General features: G+C 42.8%; 1 protein-coding gene across 4 annotated transcripts in view; it reads left to right on the top strand.

Moving 5' to 3' along the window:
- The first annotated feature begins 4,503 nt into the window (after window positions 1-4,503).
- The window catches only part of ACBD5 (acyl-CoA binding domain containing 5), a 308,366-nt gene continuing 298,823 nt past the window's right edge, over window positions 4,504-14,046 (top strand). For 2 of the 4 annotated variants that reach the window (XM_086941614.1, XM_086941613.1), the window contains exons 1-2: window positions 4,504-4,628; window positions 13,507-13,633. In XM_086941614.1, coding sequence (XP_086797740.1) covers window positions 4,590-4,628; window positions 13,507-13,633 — 166 coding nt within the window. In that variant the 5' untranslated portion in view covers window positions 4,504-4,589. The remainder of the gene's footprint in view (window positions 4,629-13,506; window positions 13,634-14,046) is intronic. The other 2 variants (XM_086941615.1, XM_086941616.1) reach the window with 2 other exon arrangements.

The raw sequence follows: 14,046 nt of genomic DNA, 5'->3' as shown, positions 1-14,046 counted from the left end.
CCTTCTACAGCGCCTCAAAAACATCGGAATCCAAGGAAAAGCTCTGGAATGGATCACCTCGTTCCTCTCCGGAAGAACCCAGAGAGTCCGCCTTCCACCATTCAAGTCAGAGGCTACTGAAGTCATCTGCGGAGTACCTCAAGGATCCTCACTCAGTCCCACCCTCTTCAACGTTTACATGAGCCCCCTCGCGGCCATCGCACGCCAACATAACCTCAACATCATCTCCTACGCCGACGACACTCAACTGATCCTATCACTCACCAGAGACCCTAACACGGCCAAAACCAACCTACACGAAGGAATGACAGAAGTAGCCGAATGGATGAAGCACAGCCGTCTGAAACTGAACTCAGACAAAACAGAAGTCCTCATCCTAGGTACCTCCCCCTCCGCCTGGGACGACTCTTGGTGGCCAGAGGCCCTTGGAAAAGCACCCATCCCGACGGACCACGCACGGAACCTGGGCGTCATCCTGGATTCCTCACTCTCGATGAACAGACAAGTCAACGTCGTTTCTTCATCTTGCTTCAACATTCTTCGCATGCTCAAAAAAACATTTCGCTGGATCCCTACCGAAACCAGAAAAACAGTCACCCACGCTCTGGTCAAGAGCCGACTGGACTACGGAAACACCCTCTACGCCGGCACCACCGCAAAACTCCAGAAGAAACTACAACGCATCCAGAACGCCTCAGCCAGGCTCATATTAGACATCCCGCGTAAAGAACACATCTCTGATCACCTGAAAAACCTCCACTGGCTCCCCGTCAATAAGAGGATCACTTTCCGGCTCCTAACCCACGCACACAAAGCACTCTACGAAATCGGACCCGAATGCCTCAACACACGACTATCCTTCTACACCCCCTCACGCCAGCTACGATCCTCCAACCAAGCCCTTGCCACTGTACCTTGCATCAACAAAACCACCATGGGAGGTAGATCCTTCTCCTACCTAGCAGCTAAAACTTGGAACTCACTTCCCACTCACCTTCGCCTTACTCAGAACCACCTAGCATTCAGAAAGCAACTCAAAACGTGGATTTTCGACAACTAACTCCCCACCCTTCTTCAAGCGCCTTGAGACCCTCTGGGTATGTAGCGCGCTATACAAATTTTTTGACTTGACTTGACTTGACTTGACTTGACATATCCAAATATTGAGTCCAGACTGCTGAATCACAGTAATTAATTGATTTCAACTAAAAATCAGAAGAAAATCAAAAGATGACACAATGTGCAGAGTTGGACTAAACAAGTCGACGTTTCGGTCTTTTTTGAAGTTTTCTTAAGACCATCATCAGGACAAAATTAGTGGTATATACAATTGATGACCCTCTCGTAATGAATACAGTGATGTAGTCAACAGTTTCTGGCGGTTAATCCAATTTAAGTCGCTTTTCAAATCGCTCGAAAATGTTTTGAGTCTCGAGCCACGGAACGTCAAATGAGTCCGGTCAGGGTTTGCTTAGTGGGGCACAAACTGGGTATTTGGCTTAGAAAATCAAAAACTAATCTGTTGGGCAGGGGCATATGGGTTTTTCTAAATGGCAGCGGTATACCTCAATGCTGCCCAGTTCAAGAATGGTTACAGTTTTCTTCTTCAGGTAAATTTAAGCAAGGCCCTATTTTCATTCACATGGAAGGTGTCGTGCCTGGTAGTAGGTTGTCTCGGAAACACCATGCAGTTGAAGCTTAATCCTGAGCTCCCCCACACTGGTTCACTCCACACCAATTATATATACACTTGGTGATAAGAGTAGATGCCAGTGCCAGGGACACAGGGGAACAAAACAAGGAAAGGTAGGGAAAACACAGGAATCTGAATCCCAGATGCAAGAGAACTGGTCAACACTCGTCTGAACCCCTCCTGTTGATAAAGAAAGAATGATTAGGTATATATTCTATGGTATCTGTAAGTGTTGATGCTAAAAACGCTTAGATATATAATACCTGGTGAGTACGTGTAATGCTTCTACCCGTAATCAATCTCCCATCTGTTGACTTCACAGTTAGGTAAGTAATGGGGAATATGAACAATGTATTCCTATGATATAGAGGATTGCGTTAGCATTAAGGGAGTAAACACAGAACACCTATAGGTATATATCTAGTAAGGGAGTGTACCTATTTGGGCCAGTGCCTTTCTGAAAGTTGACTCTCTGTTCTCCAATAAAAGTAAATCCTGTGTCATAGTAGTGAGTCCCTGTCAATACAGAGGATAATATCAGAACTCTACCACATAGTCGAGTTTGTCTGTATATCGATAATAAATGATAGATACCTGTCTTGCATATGTGAAGTTCGTAAATCACTTCAATCACAATTAAGCACTGACTTGTGCTACAAAGGAAATAAACCTCCTCGAGGTAACTATAAACGCGGACCAATCTACCGCAAATTCCAGTAAACAAAATCTTCTCCGTGTATAACTCTAAAACACGGATAAGGAATAGTATCACGAAATAATAATTAACTCTCCAACTTAGCTTATCAGGAGGAGAGAGTCCAGAATCGAAGCCCTACGCCGAGACGCGAGGAAATCCGCCGGAGCCCGAAAACGCCACCACCGTGACCCGGAAGCTTAGCTGGAACCCGGAAGGAACGCAAAGCGTCTTCGCTATGGAGAGGGGAGAATAAATAGCGTAAAGGCGCATGCGCTATACTTGCGCATGCGCATTCCTGTTGTCTGCTATTCTGCCAACCATGTCTTTGCCAACCACGGCTTCCGTGGATCGGCAGGCATGACAGAAGGTAACAAAATAACAAGTGCTCATCTATTAGCTGTTCTGCGAAAAGCATTAATGCTAGTTGGTCAAGACCCAAAAGATTTTGCCATGCATTCGTTTAGAATCGGGGCAGCTACGGAAGCATCAAGATTGGGGCTGGGTTTGGAAGTTTTGCAGCGTATTGCTCGGTGGAAATCAAGTTGTTGTAAACGTTACGTGCAAAAATAGTTATGTTTATGTAAAATGTTGCCATATGTTAATTCTTGCCTTTCTATTTAGGTGATATTTGGGGCGCAGCTTCAAACTAAAAAAAGCAAACGTGGGTGGTGGGTCATTCCTTTATTAAATGGGCGGCCCTTTTTGTGGAGAAACAAATATATGGAAGAGCACTCGGTATACCCAGCACTGGACATGAGTTGGTATGGAAGGGTAAAGGAGGCATGAAATGGAATTACTTATTTCCTACACTTACACTTACAGGTTTGTTTCATGTTAGACGATGTAATGATTATTTGGTACTTCATTTAGGAGAGAATGATTTGGTTGAACTATCTGGTTTGACACTCATCAAGAAAATGCAATTGGACTTGGCGGTTTTAAAAAACAATTGGCCGGGTACTCGCCTGATTTGGACTGAATTTGTTTATAGACAGTCTTGGAGAAAGGCAAGGTGCCACACAGCAAGGGGAAAAGCCAGAAGAAAGCTGAATAGAACTATGAGAGTATTTTGTTCAGTGATGAGGATTAAATGTATTGCTCATGATAATATCACCAGCACAGAAGGTCACCTTTTTAGGGAAGATGGAGTCCATTTATCGCATCTACGTCAAGCCTATTACTTAATGGAAATACATGACATGTTGGCTCATGAGTTAAATGTTAATTTATGGTGCAATTCCAAGTTATATATCACATATTTTCAAGAGGTGGGGGGTCCAGGAAAACTCTTTGGTTTTCCTGGGTGGTGTGAATCAGAGGATAAGTCTAGAGTGGGCTTGTCCAGTCCTTCGTGGGGGGAGGAAAGTTTAGTGAGAACAAATTGAGGGGAAATGTAACCCCTCCCATGCTGGTGACGAACCCCAGCCGTCACGCCCCGCGGTGGGCGTGTGCTGATGACGGCTGGGGTTCATCACGGCCCCGCCCTGTTCTTTTGTTTACCGCACAGCGGTAAAATCGCGGCCGCAACGAAGGGGTTAAAGGAAAAAAGGTTTGGAAGTTTAATTCAGTATTGTGACATAAGAACATATATTGATGGTTTTGGGGAGATGTTATACATTTGCAAATTTATGATGACAAAAGGTTTCGGTTTTATTGCTAAATTTGCATCTAATAAATAAATTAATTATCTGATGAGAATTTATCTGTCTTGAATAAAGTGGCCTTTTTTGATACAGTGAAATGTGTAGTCTGGATTATTCGGGCGAAACAGCATTCTGCACCTTAAGTGTTTTTGTTGTTGTTGTTGTTGGTGGTGGTGGTGTCTTGTGCAATCAACTTCCTCTAGTCCTACTTCTATGTCTATGGGTGTTATTTGCTCGATGCAAATGATGCGCCAACCCATGCACGAGCTGACACCTGCCTGCTATTACCGCCCTCCCCTCTCCCCCACTCCGTCTCCCTTTACGAGCACACAATACAATACAAGGCACTCACAGTGGCATAGAAGTTCATTAATTGCCGGTAACAATATATACAGTAGTGGAGGGTTTGCCATCGCACAGCATGGCCGCTAAGAGATCTACCACTTTTGCACATGCGGTCTAGTGTTTGAATAGCCCATGGAGACGACGCAGGTCATGTGACTAGCATGAATGCTAAGGTTTGAACTACACTTACCGATGTGCAGCCTAATCCGAGATGATGTCAGTGAGCGAAGCAGGGGATGCCAGAGTTCAGGTACGGCACTGAAAGGTACAGGGGCTCCTGACCCCCAGTCCACCTTGTCGGACAGACCCGTTATGTCACCGGGTCACTCGGATCTCAGTTTAAACTTAAGTGCACCAGCACAATTTGGCTCTCTCTCGCATCAACACCAAGCGGCCCGACCGGCACTGTGATATTGACAAGATTAGTCTGTTCTGATCGGGGTGGGGGGAATTACCGTGCGATTTTGGTGCCAGTCATTATGCACGCACGCACGCAGACTCGTACCGAAGCACTCTAGCGTAGAAAACACGTAGAACCCAGAGAAGTCCTATCATGTTGGTAACCTCTAGCCCCCCTGGCATGCACCTGTCCCCTGCATTTGACAGGTTGTTCCATACAGTGCCCTAGCAGCCAGCTATAGCTGTGTAAGTAGCTCTGCTCAGAAACATCGCGCTTAAATGAACACCATTAGCACTTGAACACTTTTTTCTGGTGAGTGCAAATATGGATATAACCATTTTTTTGTTGGCAAATATACTCTGTAAAATGGTCTTAACATTCATAATTTGACCCTGTATTAAAATACCAATTCTTATAGTGGATAGATCTCCAAGAAACCCTGAAAGTATGGATTGCTTGTTTATTGACACAAACTGGGCTTGAATTTGAATCCTGTGTTCCAGTAAGGAGCCCTGTTTACATTCCAAATATTTGATGTGCTTGCCCTGACTCAAACTCGATCCTTGTCACTTCTGAGACAAAGTGACGATCAGAACCGCACACTCAACCGCTGGTCTTCTGAGTGAGTCTGCCACATGTCTGAAACAAGACACCTTCCAATAGTGATGAATTCATGGCAAATACTAATGCCTCAGCGTAATTAAAAAACATTTCCTAAAGTATTTAAAAAAATGTCTTGGGTAGACCATTTACGTCTCTTGTAAAATGATCCTTGAACCCTAATGGGTCACTAATCGTACTTAAACACGGTATATTACGTTGTGTAACGCATCTTTCCATTGTCCCAGCACAGAGGAGAATTTGCTTACTCCAACGTGGCCCATCTATTTCTCTGTCCTGGCAAACCACCCTCCAGGTGAGTCGGTGGCACCCTCCTTATTTTATAAAATTTTTAAAAATATCTTTATTTGCATATTTTTAAGTATAGGTAACAAAAACACATGAGGGCGAGACAGATATAACAGAGGTAATAGACAGCATTGGCTAAACATATCGAATTCTACACATAACTTCAGTCTTGTCCATTAAACAATTATACATATATATATAGTTTACGTATTTGCTTTTGGATGTGTATCGCATATGAACTACATTCATGTGCTTATTAAGCTGTCTATGGTTTGTTCTACCCTGTACCCAAGAGGGTCGTTTGTCTATGTGCCTATTCAGTATTCACTATGTTCTCCTATACCACGTTTCCTTTTTCGATTATACATTTTGATGTAAATATGATACAGTTATTAGCCAGAAAAGAAAACATCGCCAATCCATTGCGGCTGGGTCATGATGTACAGGAAAGGTAGTCTGTCTTCTCTTCTGTATTATGCCTGTCACCTTCCCTTTCCAATTTCGTGGGGGGTGGATCAACTGGATCTCTCATGTCTCTAGAATTCTGTGCTCCCTATCTAATCTTTCATGCACATGACAGTATTAGATTCATTGTGAGTCCGAAGTACGGGATGTTTGATGATCAGCATCTAAGTCTCGCTCATCTGCCACCTGTGGGGAGTTGTTTTCGGCCTCCCTGTCCGTGTATTTTAATTCCACTAGTATTGCATCCCAGTGTTGTGCAATGGGATCTTTACGCAGGCCTGCCATTTCTTCCCTATGCAATGACGTGCTTTCGGACAGTCTGTGACACCCTCTTAGCTCTGTCGGTCCGCATCCGAGTTGCTTCTCAGTATAGTCTTGTCAACGTGGAGAAAAAAAACCTGTTTACAAGGATAGTTTTGCTGCCTGCATATGTGTTTGTTTCTTCCCACGTGGTTCTTTTGTGCTGCGTTTTTCCCCGAGGCACCTTGCAGTCCTGGCAGACGTGACTGGGGCTTAGACCTTCCCCCATGTGTGTGCCATTAAAACACAGTCCATTTTGCCCTTGACTCCAATTACCTCTGCCTCCCTAGCATCCAGGATAAGGGCATCTTCCTGTAACATCTTTCCTTTTAGTGCCTTGGACAGGAAACCCTGCCCTCTACCATTCAAGTCGTCTCCCTAACTTCTCCCCCTGCTCACCCTCCTTGTTGATCATATACTTACTTTCTTTCTACATGGTGTTCTGATTCTCAGCCACATAGGTGAATTCCCCCATCTGCTGGGTGGACCCTTTAAAACCCTATAATGAGCTGTCTTTTGGTTGGACCATCACTGATTCTGAGTAGGCCTCATTGATCCCCATTTTACCCTGAGCTGTCTGTAGGGTTGTTCCTGGTTCGGGTCCTTTAGACCAAGTAGCGCCAAAGGCCGCAATGCAGCTTAGTTTTCTTTTCTCATTTCTCACTTTATCCATCCTCTTGCCACACAGCTTTTTCCTCTGTAAACGAGCTGCATTTTGTACATAAGGTAGCTGATTGCTGCTTAGCCACTAGGATTTTAGTGACAATCATCACTTGGGTTCTGCATTCACCGCTCTTGGGTGAGCCCCAAAAATTCACTACTCTGTTATCTTTGGTATTTCTCAGTTTCTGCCTCCACCACCTCTGGATGAACCCTATAGACCATGATACGGTGGTGTCTGTGTCATTCCGTAGCTCCTTTGGGGACTGCTTCCAGGTAGACCTCCTAGATAAACTACTCTTGTGAGTGTGATATTCCTTGGGTTACATTGCCACACGCTGTCTTATTTGTGATGACTCTGTATTATTGGCCCAGACTTCATAATCCTACAACAGTGATTTCTGCGGTATTCCTCGGACTCTCCGTTTTCAGCGTCTGGATGGACCTCTGGGAACGACTGTAGTCTCTGGTATTCACTGTGGTCTGTACCATCATCTTAAGTGTAACCAAAGTACCCTCTTAAACGAGCACTGGAAAACACGTTGGGCCCTTTAAGTCTTATGACAGCCCCGTGTAAGTGGCAATACAATACAATACATTGCACAATTCCTCCATATTTGAGAAAAAGATAAGCGTCGGGAAATATCACTCAGCTCCCTCTAGAAGCAGCCCTGAAGCTACTTTCAGTTTTAACCATTACTGGTCCATCAAGCTCTAAACTGCATGATTCTTCAAGAGAGTCTACCCTTTCATCATATCCCAGTTCCTTCCCTGATGTATACAGACTGCATTGTGTACAAATATCTGGTGTATTGTGCAGAGGAAAGGGTTTAGAGCTTGCAGAGGTATTTATGAGGTGGTATGGGGTAGGCAAAGAGTTGAGAGGGGCTACAGGAACAGTCAGAAGCTGCTGAGATTGAAGCAGGTAGATAGAGACGGCGTTAGATCCATAACAGTGTGAAGAGATGCAGGAATGAAGCAGGCAATGGACTCTATTCGCAAAGAGGCCGACTGTGTTTGTAGGACGCCCTAAGCGCATTCTAGTTTTTTAGTAAGAACATAATTTGGGTAACTGATTTAGTAGCACTTACTATGATCTTTAGGTCGAGCCTAGAGTCATGCCCCATGCGCTGCTCTGAGAGACTTTTTGTAGTGGAGTATGTAATATAAGCTCTGCCCACTCTCCACCCATATTTGTCATTGGCTTGTGTCAGTGTCCTTTGTAAATGCTGGCGTCTGATTCTTAAAGAGGCTTGTGAGTCCCTCCTTAGTACCGCCTTGTCTGCATTTGTTACTGCCCATAATGACTGGCCCTTTTACTTCAGTTGTTACACGGGATGCCTTATTTAGTCTGTGAGCACTATTTTTTTTTAAAATGAATAATGTGAGACAATGGCGGCGCTTGAATTTGCAACGTGCTCACACAGCACTTGTGGGACAATGGCGGGTGCTCCTTGCATACATGATAGTGATACGTAATAGTGGCTACCCTTACCACATAAAGCACTCGCCGGACAATAGTGGGCACTACTTGTATGTACTTGTATACGGAGCACACAATACACGCTTTCTCTTTAATTAGGAACGGGTTGCCAAAGCAGCCTGGTGATGGTTGGGCAGAAAGAAAAAGTTTTACATGTGGCCAGGCATAGTGAGTCTTTCGCAGCTTCTACCTAAATGGGTTTTATACCGTCCACAGTCTAAACTTGGCAGCTTCGGGACTCTGACACCAGGTATTCTAGTTGTTGTTGTTTAAACAAACCTTGGGAACACACTAAACATAGATTCTATACGGTTAAATTCCTGTGCAGTAGTTATCCTAATACAGACATTAACATGAGAAAGAGAATATGTTCCACATGAATAATACAATCATCCAAGTCTTTGGCTTCACCAGAGATCTTTTATTCGCGGATCTTGTTCAGTGTTCATGTAGCCAACACGTGTTTCGTCGGTTTAGCAACTTCATCAGGGCTGATATAAATAAGGTACGGTCAGGCGGTAGGCACGGGCGTAATTTGAAGGTCAATAAGCCACACAGGAAATATTCTCGCCGTGCCGATTGGGTATGTAATAGTAGGTAAAAAAAATATTTAGAGTCAAACATTATTAGTCATCGTGATGAGGGATGGTAACGATTGTCCCAGGGGTATCAATATAGAACCTCAGTAGTATTTCGGGTGAGATCCACTATCATAAATGGTAAAGATCCTAGCGTACGGAGTAACTCAGTTTTCAGGAGTAAAGACGACATGAGAGTACGTGTACGGTCCCTCTAACGATGTTGGAGGGACCGTACACGGACTCTCACGTCGTTTTTAGTCCTGAAAGTACTGAGTCACTCCGTACGCTAGGATCTTTACCAGTAATGATAGTGCATTTGAAGGTCAATAATCCAAAAAGGAAGTATTCTCGCCGTGCTGATTGGGTAGGTAATAGTAGGTAAACGTATAATAAAAGTCAAAGATTATTTATTTATTTTATTTTTTAAAAACCTTTATTGACGTTTCAACCAAAGACAAGTATGGGCCTACAATCCCCGGGGCCAGCCGCTAAACAGTTAGAGTAACAGAAAGCAACTTTTTATCACATGCAGCACCTCGGGGAACAGATTCCCCATGCTAGTATACTCTTGGCCACTGAACAGCACAATTAGGAAAACAGGATATAAGAGGTTTTCATTTTATAATAGAGGATAGAAGGATCAGGTGCCAAACAATTTCCCAGCTGCGAAAAATGGCAGGCAGAATAACGCGTCAACAATAAACAGCAAAAGTCAACGATTATTAATCATCGTAATCGTAGATGGTAGCAATTGTTCCAGGGGTATCAATATAGATCCTCTGTAGAGATCCACTATCATAAATGGTAAAGATCCTACCGTATGGAGTGACTCCGTACTTTCAGGAGTAAAGACGGCGTGAGAGTCCGTGTACGGTCCCTTTTAGTGATCACTTTTTGTTGGCCACCATGCCTGGGCTGGGAACACCGTAATAGGAGATTACCAATTGGGAATTGATTTAACCTGAAACCCTGACGTGTGGGTGATTATCTTGGCGAAATACTACTATTGTTTTCCTTATCCATGTGGACACTCTACTTGACGGACAAAGCCCTGAAGAAGTCCTTCTGTGATAAGAACGAAACGCGTTGGCTGATGGCTGATTTTAATCTATTTAAAAATATAGAATAATATATGAACTGAACTTGCAATTTCGACTCCATTTCTGGTGCACCTTCCATACAAAACACTTGTATTACTTGCAGTGAATTATTGAAAGTATAACCAGGGTTTTATGTGGGATGAAAAAACTGGGGGCCTCTAAAAGAGGCGTGGTAAACATGTTGGAGGACCGCGGTCAATACAATTAGAGGCTTGGCTTAAATCATTTTTGTGTGTTGACTGTGCAAACTGATCTAGCATCCACAACTGAGTGGCATGCGTTTGTCGGGTTTTTAAGTTAACATCACTCGTGCAAGTAGCAAAGACAACAAGCATCTGCAACACAATAAGTCTCGCAATTGCGAGATTTTGAGCTATTAGTATTGTAAATGACAATGTCTTTTATGTGTTAAAAAAACCTGCAATAATAAAAGGCATTATCATTTACAATATCAATAGGTCAAAGTGTCTAAAATGTGAGATTTATTGCATTGCAAATGCTAATTTCTTTGGCATCCCTGACACCGTTGAATACATTAAACCATCTATTCCTTATGCACAGTCATTAACCTCATATTTTACTTTGCCTCTGGCTTCATTTTTGCACTTCCTGACAAAATCACCCCTTCTATGCAAATCCTGCATGCTTTCTTCCACGCTGCAAATGATTTGAAATTTGCATAATGGTTACGGCCTCCACATCTGACACATCCAATCTTTTTCCATTTTTTAAACCCTTGTAATAGTTTGTTTCCTTGCTTTTGCTTTGATATTTCTTTCTGACTGCCTCAAGTGTATTCCCACACCCAATAATTTGTTCTTTTTATTCGATATAGCAGAAAATTACCCTCAGTATTTTGCCCTGGGAATAAATGTAACCCCTCCCCCCCAACCAAAGTAGAGTTTTCACCCTCCCACAAGATTTCCTGAATCTGCCAGCTGTTTGTGTGTCACCGCTACCTCGTATACATCTAGGGTTAACGAGAATCGCTGTTTCTATTTGTGGGCTTTCCTTTAGAATCATTGTCATCGGTTGTATGAGTTCATTTGCTTCTAATGAAGGAAACAAAGACCTACCATGTCAAAATACACCCAGTAGTTTAATGGTTGCCTAGAACAGTAAATATAGACTCATGGTGGCATGCGACAATCTGGCATTGCTATGGTTTCCTAATTCCCCTCACTCTTCAGGGTCTAACCAGCAGATGGAAAGTGAGTTTAATATCCAAAACTGTTTACTAATAATGTTCTGATGTGCACAAGTCATCTGTTTTTTTCATGTACTTCTCAAAAACGACTGATGTTTCTACACTGAGGCGGAGCTCCCCTTTGCCTGTCCAAGCAACGAAAACACTAGAGCGACAGTCAGTTAAATATCAGTCATGGCCTTAATAAGAGCTGAATGTATACAAAATGTAGTAGGAGAGTAATATCCTAGCCTAACAGTTGGCATTTAATTTTTCCAGGTTTGTGTTTTAGTGTGTGTTTTTTGTAATTGCTCAGCAATTGTTAACCTCTTCTGATTACCAGTGGTATCCTGCTATTAATATGACTGCAGAGGCTGTACTCGTATTGTTCTGCACATGCTGACTTATCTTTTAAATGTTTTTGTTGCTTGATATCTTACAACTCAGGCATTATACTTTCTGAGAATGACAATTGCACATATCTGGTGGTTTAGGGTGTGTGGAATTCGTGTAATTATGCATAATATCGGGAAAACTACGTGAAATTGTGCATAATAAGCTAAATTAGAACCTCTCATTTAGGAATGCACTTTTTTAGCGAAATGCGCCCTCCCGTCAATTTTTGGTGTGAGGACGCATTTCACATTATAAAAATAGAGCAAAACCCACAATTCTTGCAGGTACCAGCTGCTCGGATTCTGGTTGTTTGCATTGTTTCCGTTCTTTTGCACTATTATTTTGCCGTGAACGCCAGCATATTTTCTGAAATTTTTGCGTAACAAGTGTAACATGAAATTCCTGTATTTATCCTGGCATCGTTTACATTTCTGACCTATTTTTTAATGACTAAGAAGCAAACTCTCTTACTTTTAAATAGCAGTGTAAATACAGGCTCCAATTTCAAACGTTGTGCAAGGAGTCCACCTGAAATAGATCACTTGAATTATCAGCATGAGATTAGGAGGATATGACATTCCATTGCCGCCAGAACATGGTCTGGTGTAATTGAAATACGGTCTCGCATGCATTGCAGTCCTGAGAGTATCCCACTGTTGGCTTGCTTTTCAGCTCCCTCTAACTCATGACTGTAAATTTATGCAGCATATGTATGATTATCCTTGACAGCAGTTTTCACTTGTATTTGGGAGCTTCCAAAGGAGACTGAGGTCACCCTCGCAGGTTTGTGCCCTAGCTGCCAGGGATTCCAAGGGCGCCCAGCTCTACAAGACTGTTAACTTTTGTCTTTGTTTGTTCCGTTTTTGACCGCTTGTATCCTTCTTGATGTATAAACTGTAAAGCGCTGCAATACCCTCAGTGGTCATGTTCGCGGTATAGAAATCGTTCTAAATAAATAAGTAAATCCAGGCCAAAATTATCTTTGCCCTCATGGTCAATACTTGATGAATATTGACCAATTCCAAACCCTGTCCTCTCAAATATAGAGTTATTATAGTACTTTTTGTTCTGCGTTAGGTGAATTATGTTCTTTTTAATTACAATCATTTTCAAATCGAGTAAAACTGCTTATGCTTCGAACATTTTAGACCTTCTCTGAAGACCATGTATAATCCATAATAACATAAGAACGGTGTGTTGCTCCTGTCGCTGCTGGTTGTGTCACTGCGTTATTTCAAAAAGGTCTCTCATCTACCTCCTGCTTCTCCTCCTGTGCCACTGTTGTTAGCTTTAGGCTCAAGCAATGTCACTGCTGACAGTCCTCAGTCAATTCTGCTGCTCCCCCAGTGTCCTTACTGATAGCCTTCAGCCACACCTGGTGTTCCTAGAGTCTCACTTTTGGCTTTCTGATCCTCAAATGTTTTAGTTAATTTAACCCTCTCGGCTGTGTTTTTTCTGGTGGCACAGCAAATGTTATCTACACTTTGCCCCTTAGCTTCTGTTGCCATTTAATTGTACAACACCTGCACCTTATGCTGTTTTTACTCTATTTCTCTCCTTCCCTTTCTGGATGACACTCATAGGTGTGTTGCTACTGTTACTAATAATGACACCCGGCACCTCATTCGCTCTTTCTCATTTCCCCTAGGGCCAGAAAATTGGAGCGAGCTCGGAACTGACATCCCGGTGTTCAGACAGCATGGAAGACCCTGTGCCCTTACACGAGACCCGCTTTCAGGCGGCAGTGAAGGTGATTCAGAGTCTTCCTAAAAATGGTATGGAAGCATAGGCCATGTGTTTTCAGAGCTTAGTAGGGCAGTACACATGCATACCTTCCAAAGGACAACTCTGCTTGCTGACTGTAGTGCATCACTAGTCCATGAAATTCTTCTAAATGTGATCTCAAAGTGTAAGAATATGTGATTCAAGCTGCATTTATCCTATTGAGCAGAGTGAATGGGTTTCTCAAATGTTTTTTTTATCAATGGTTACTTTATTTTACCTGGTTAGTGCATTTTTAAATGAATCATAAAAGACGAGAATGGAAGAGAGCAGCATTGCACGGCTTGGGTGGTCTCATTACCATTAACACTGTTCAATCCATGAGTCAGGCAAAGTTTTACAGAGGCCAATCACATATATGTGCTTACATAGATAAAACATATTGGTTCGAAATCCTAGTAGATCT

Source organism: Lissotriton vulgaris, chromosome 10 (assembly GCF_964263255.1).
Source record: "Lissotriton vulgaris chromosome 10, aLisVul1.2, whole genome shotgun sequence".
Lineage (NCBI taxonomy): Eukaryota > Metazoa > Chordata > Amphibia > Caudata > Salamandridae > Lissotriton > Lissotriton vulgaris.
This window is presented reverse-complemented; position numbering and strand designations above follow the sequence as displayed.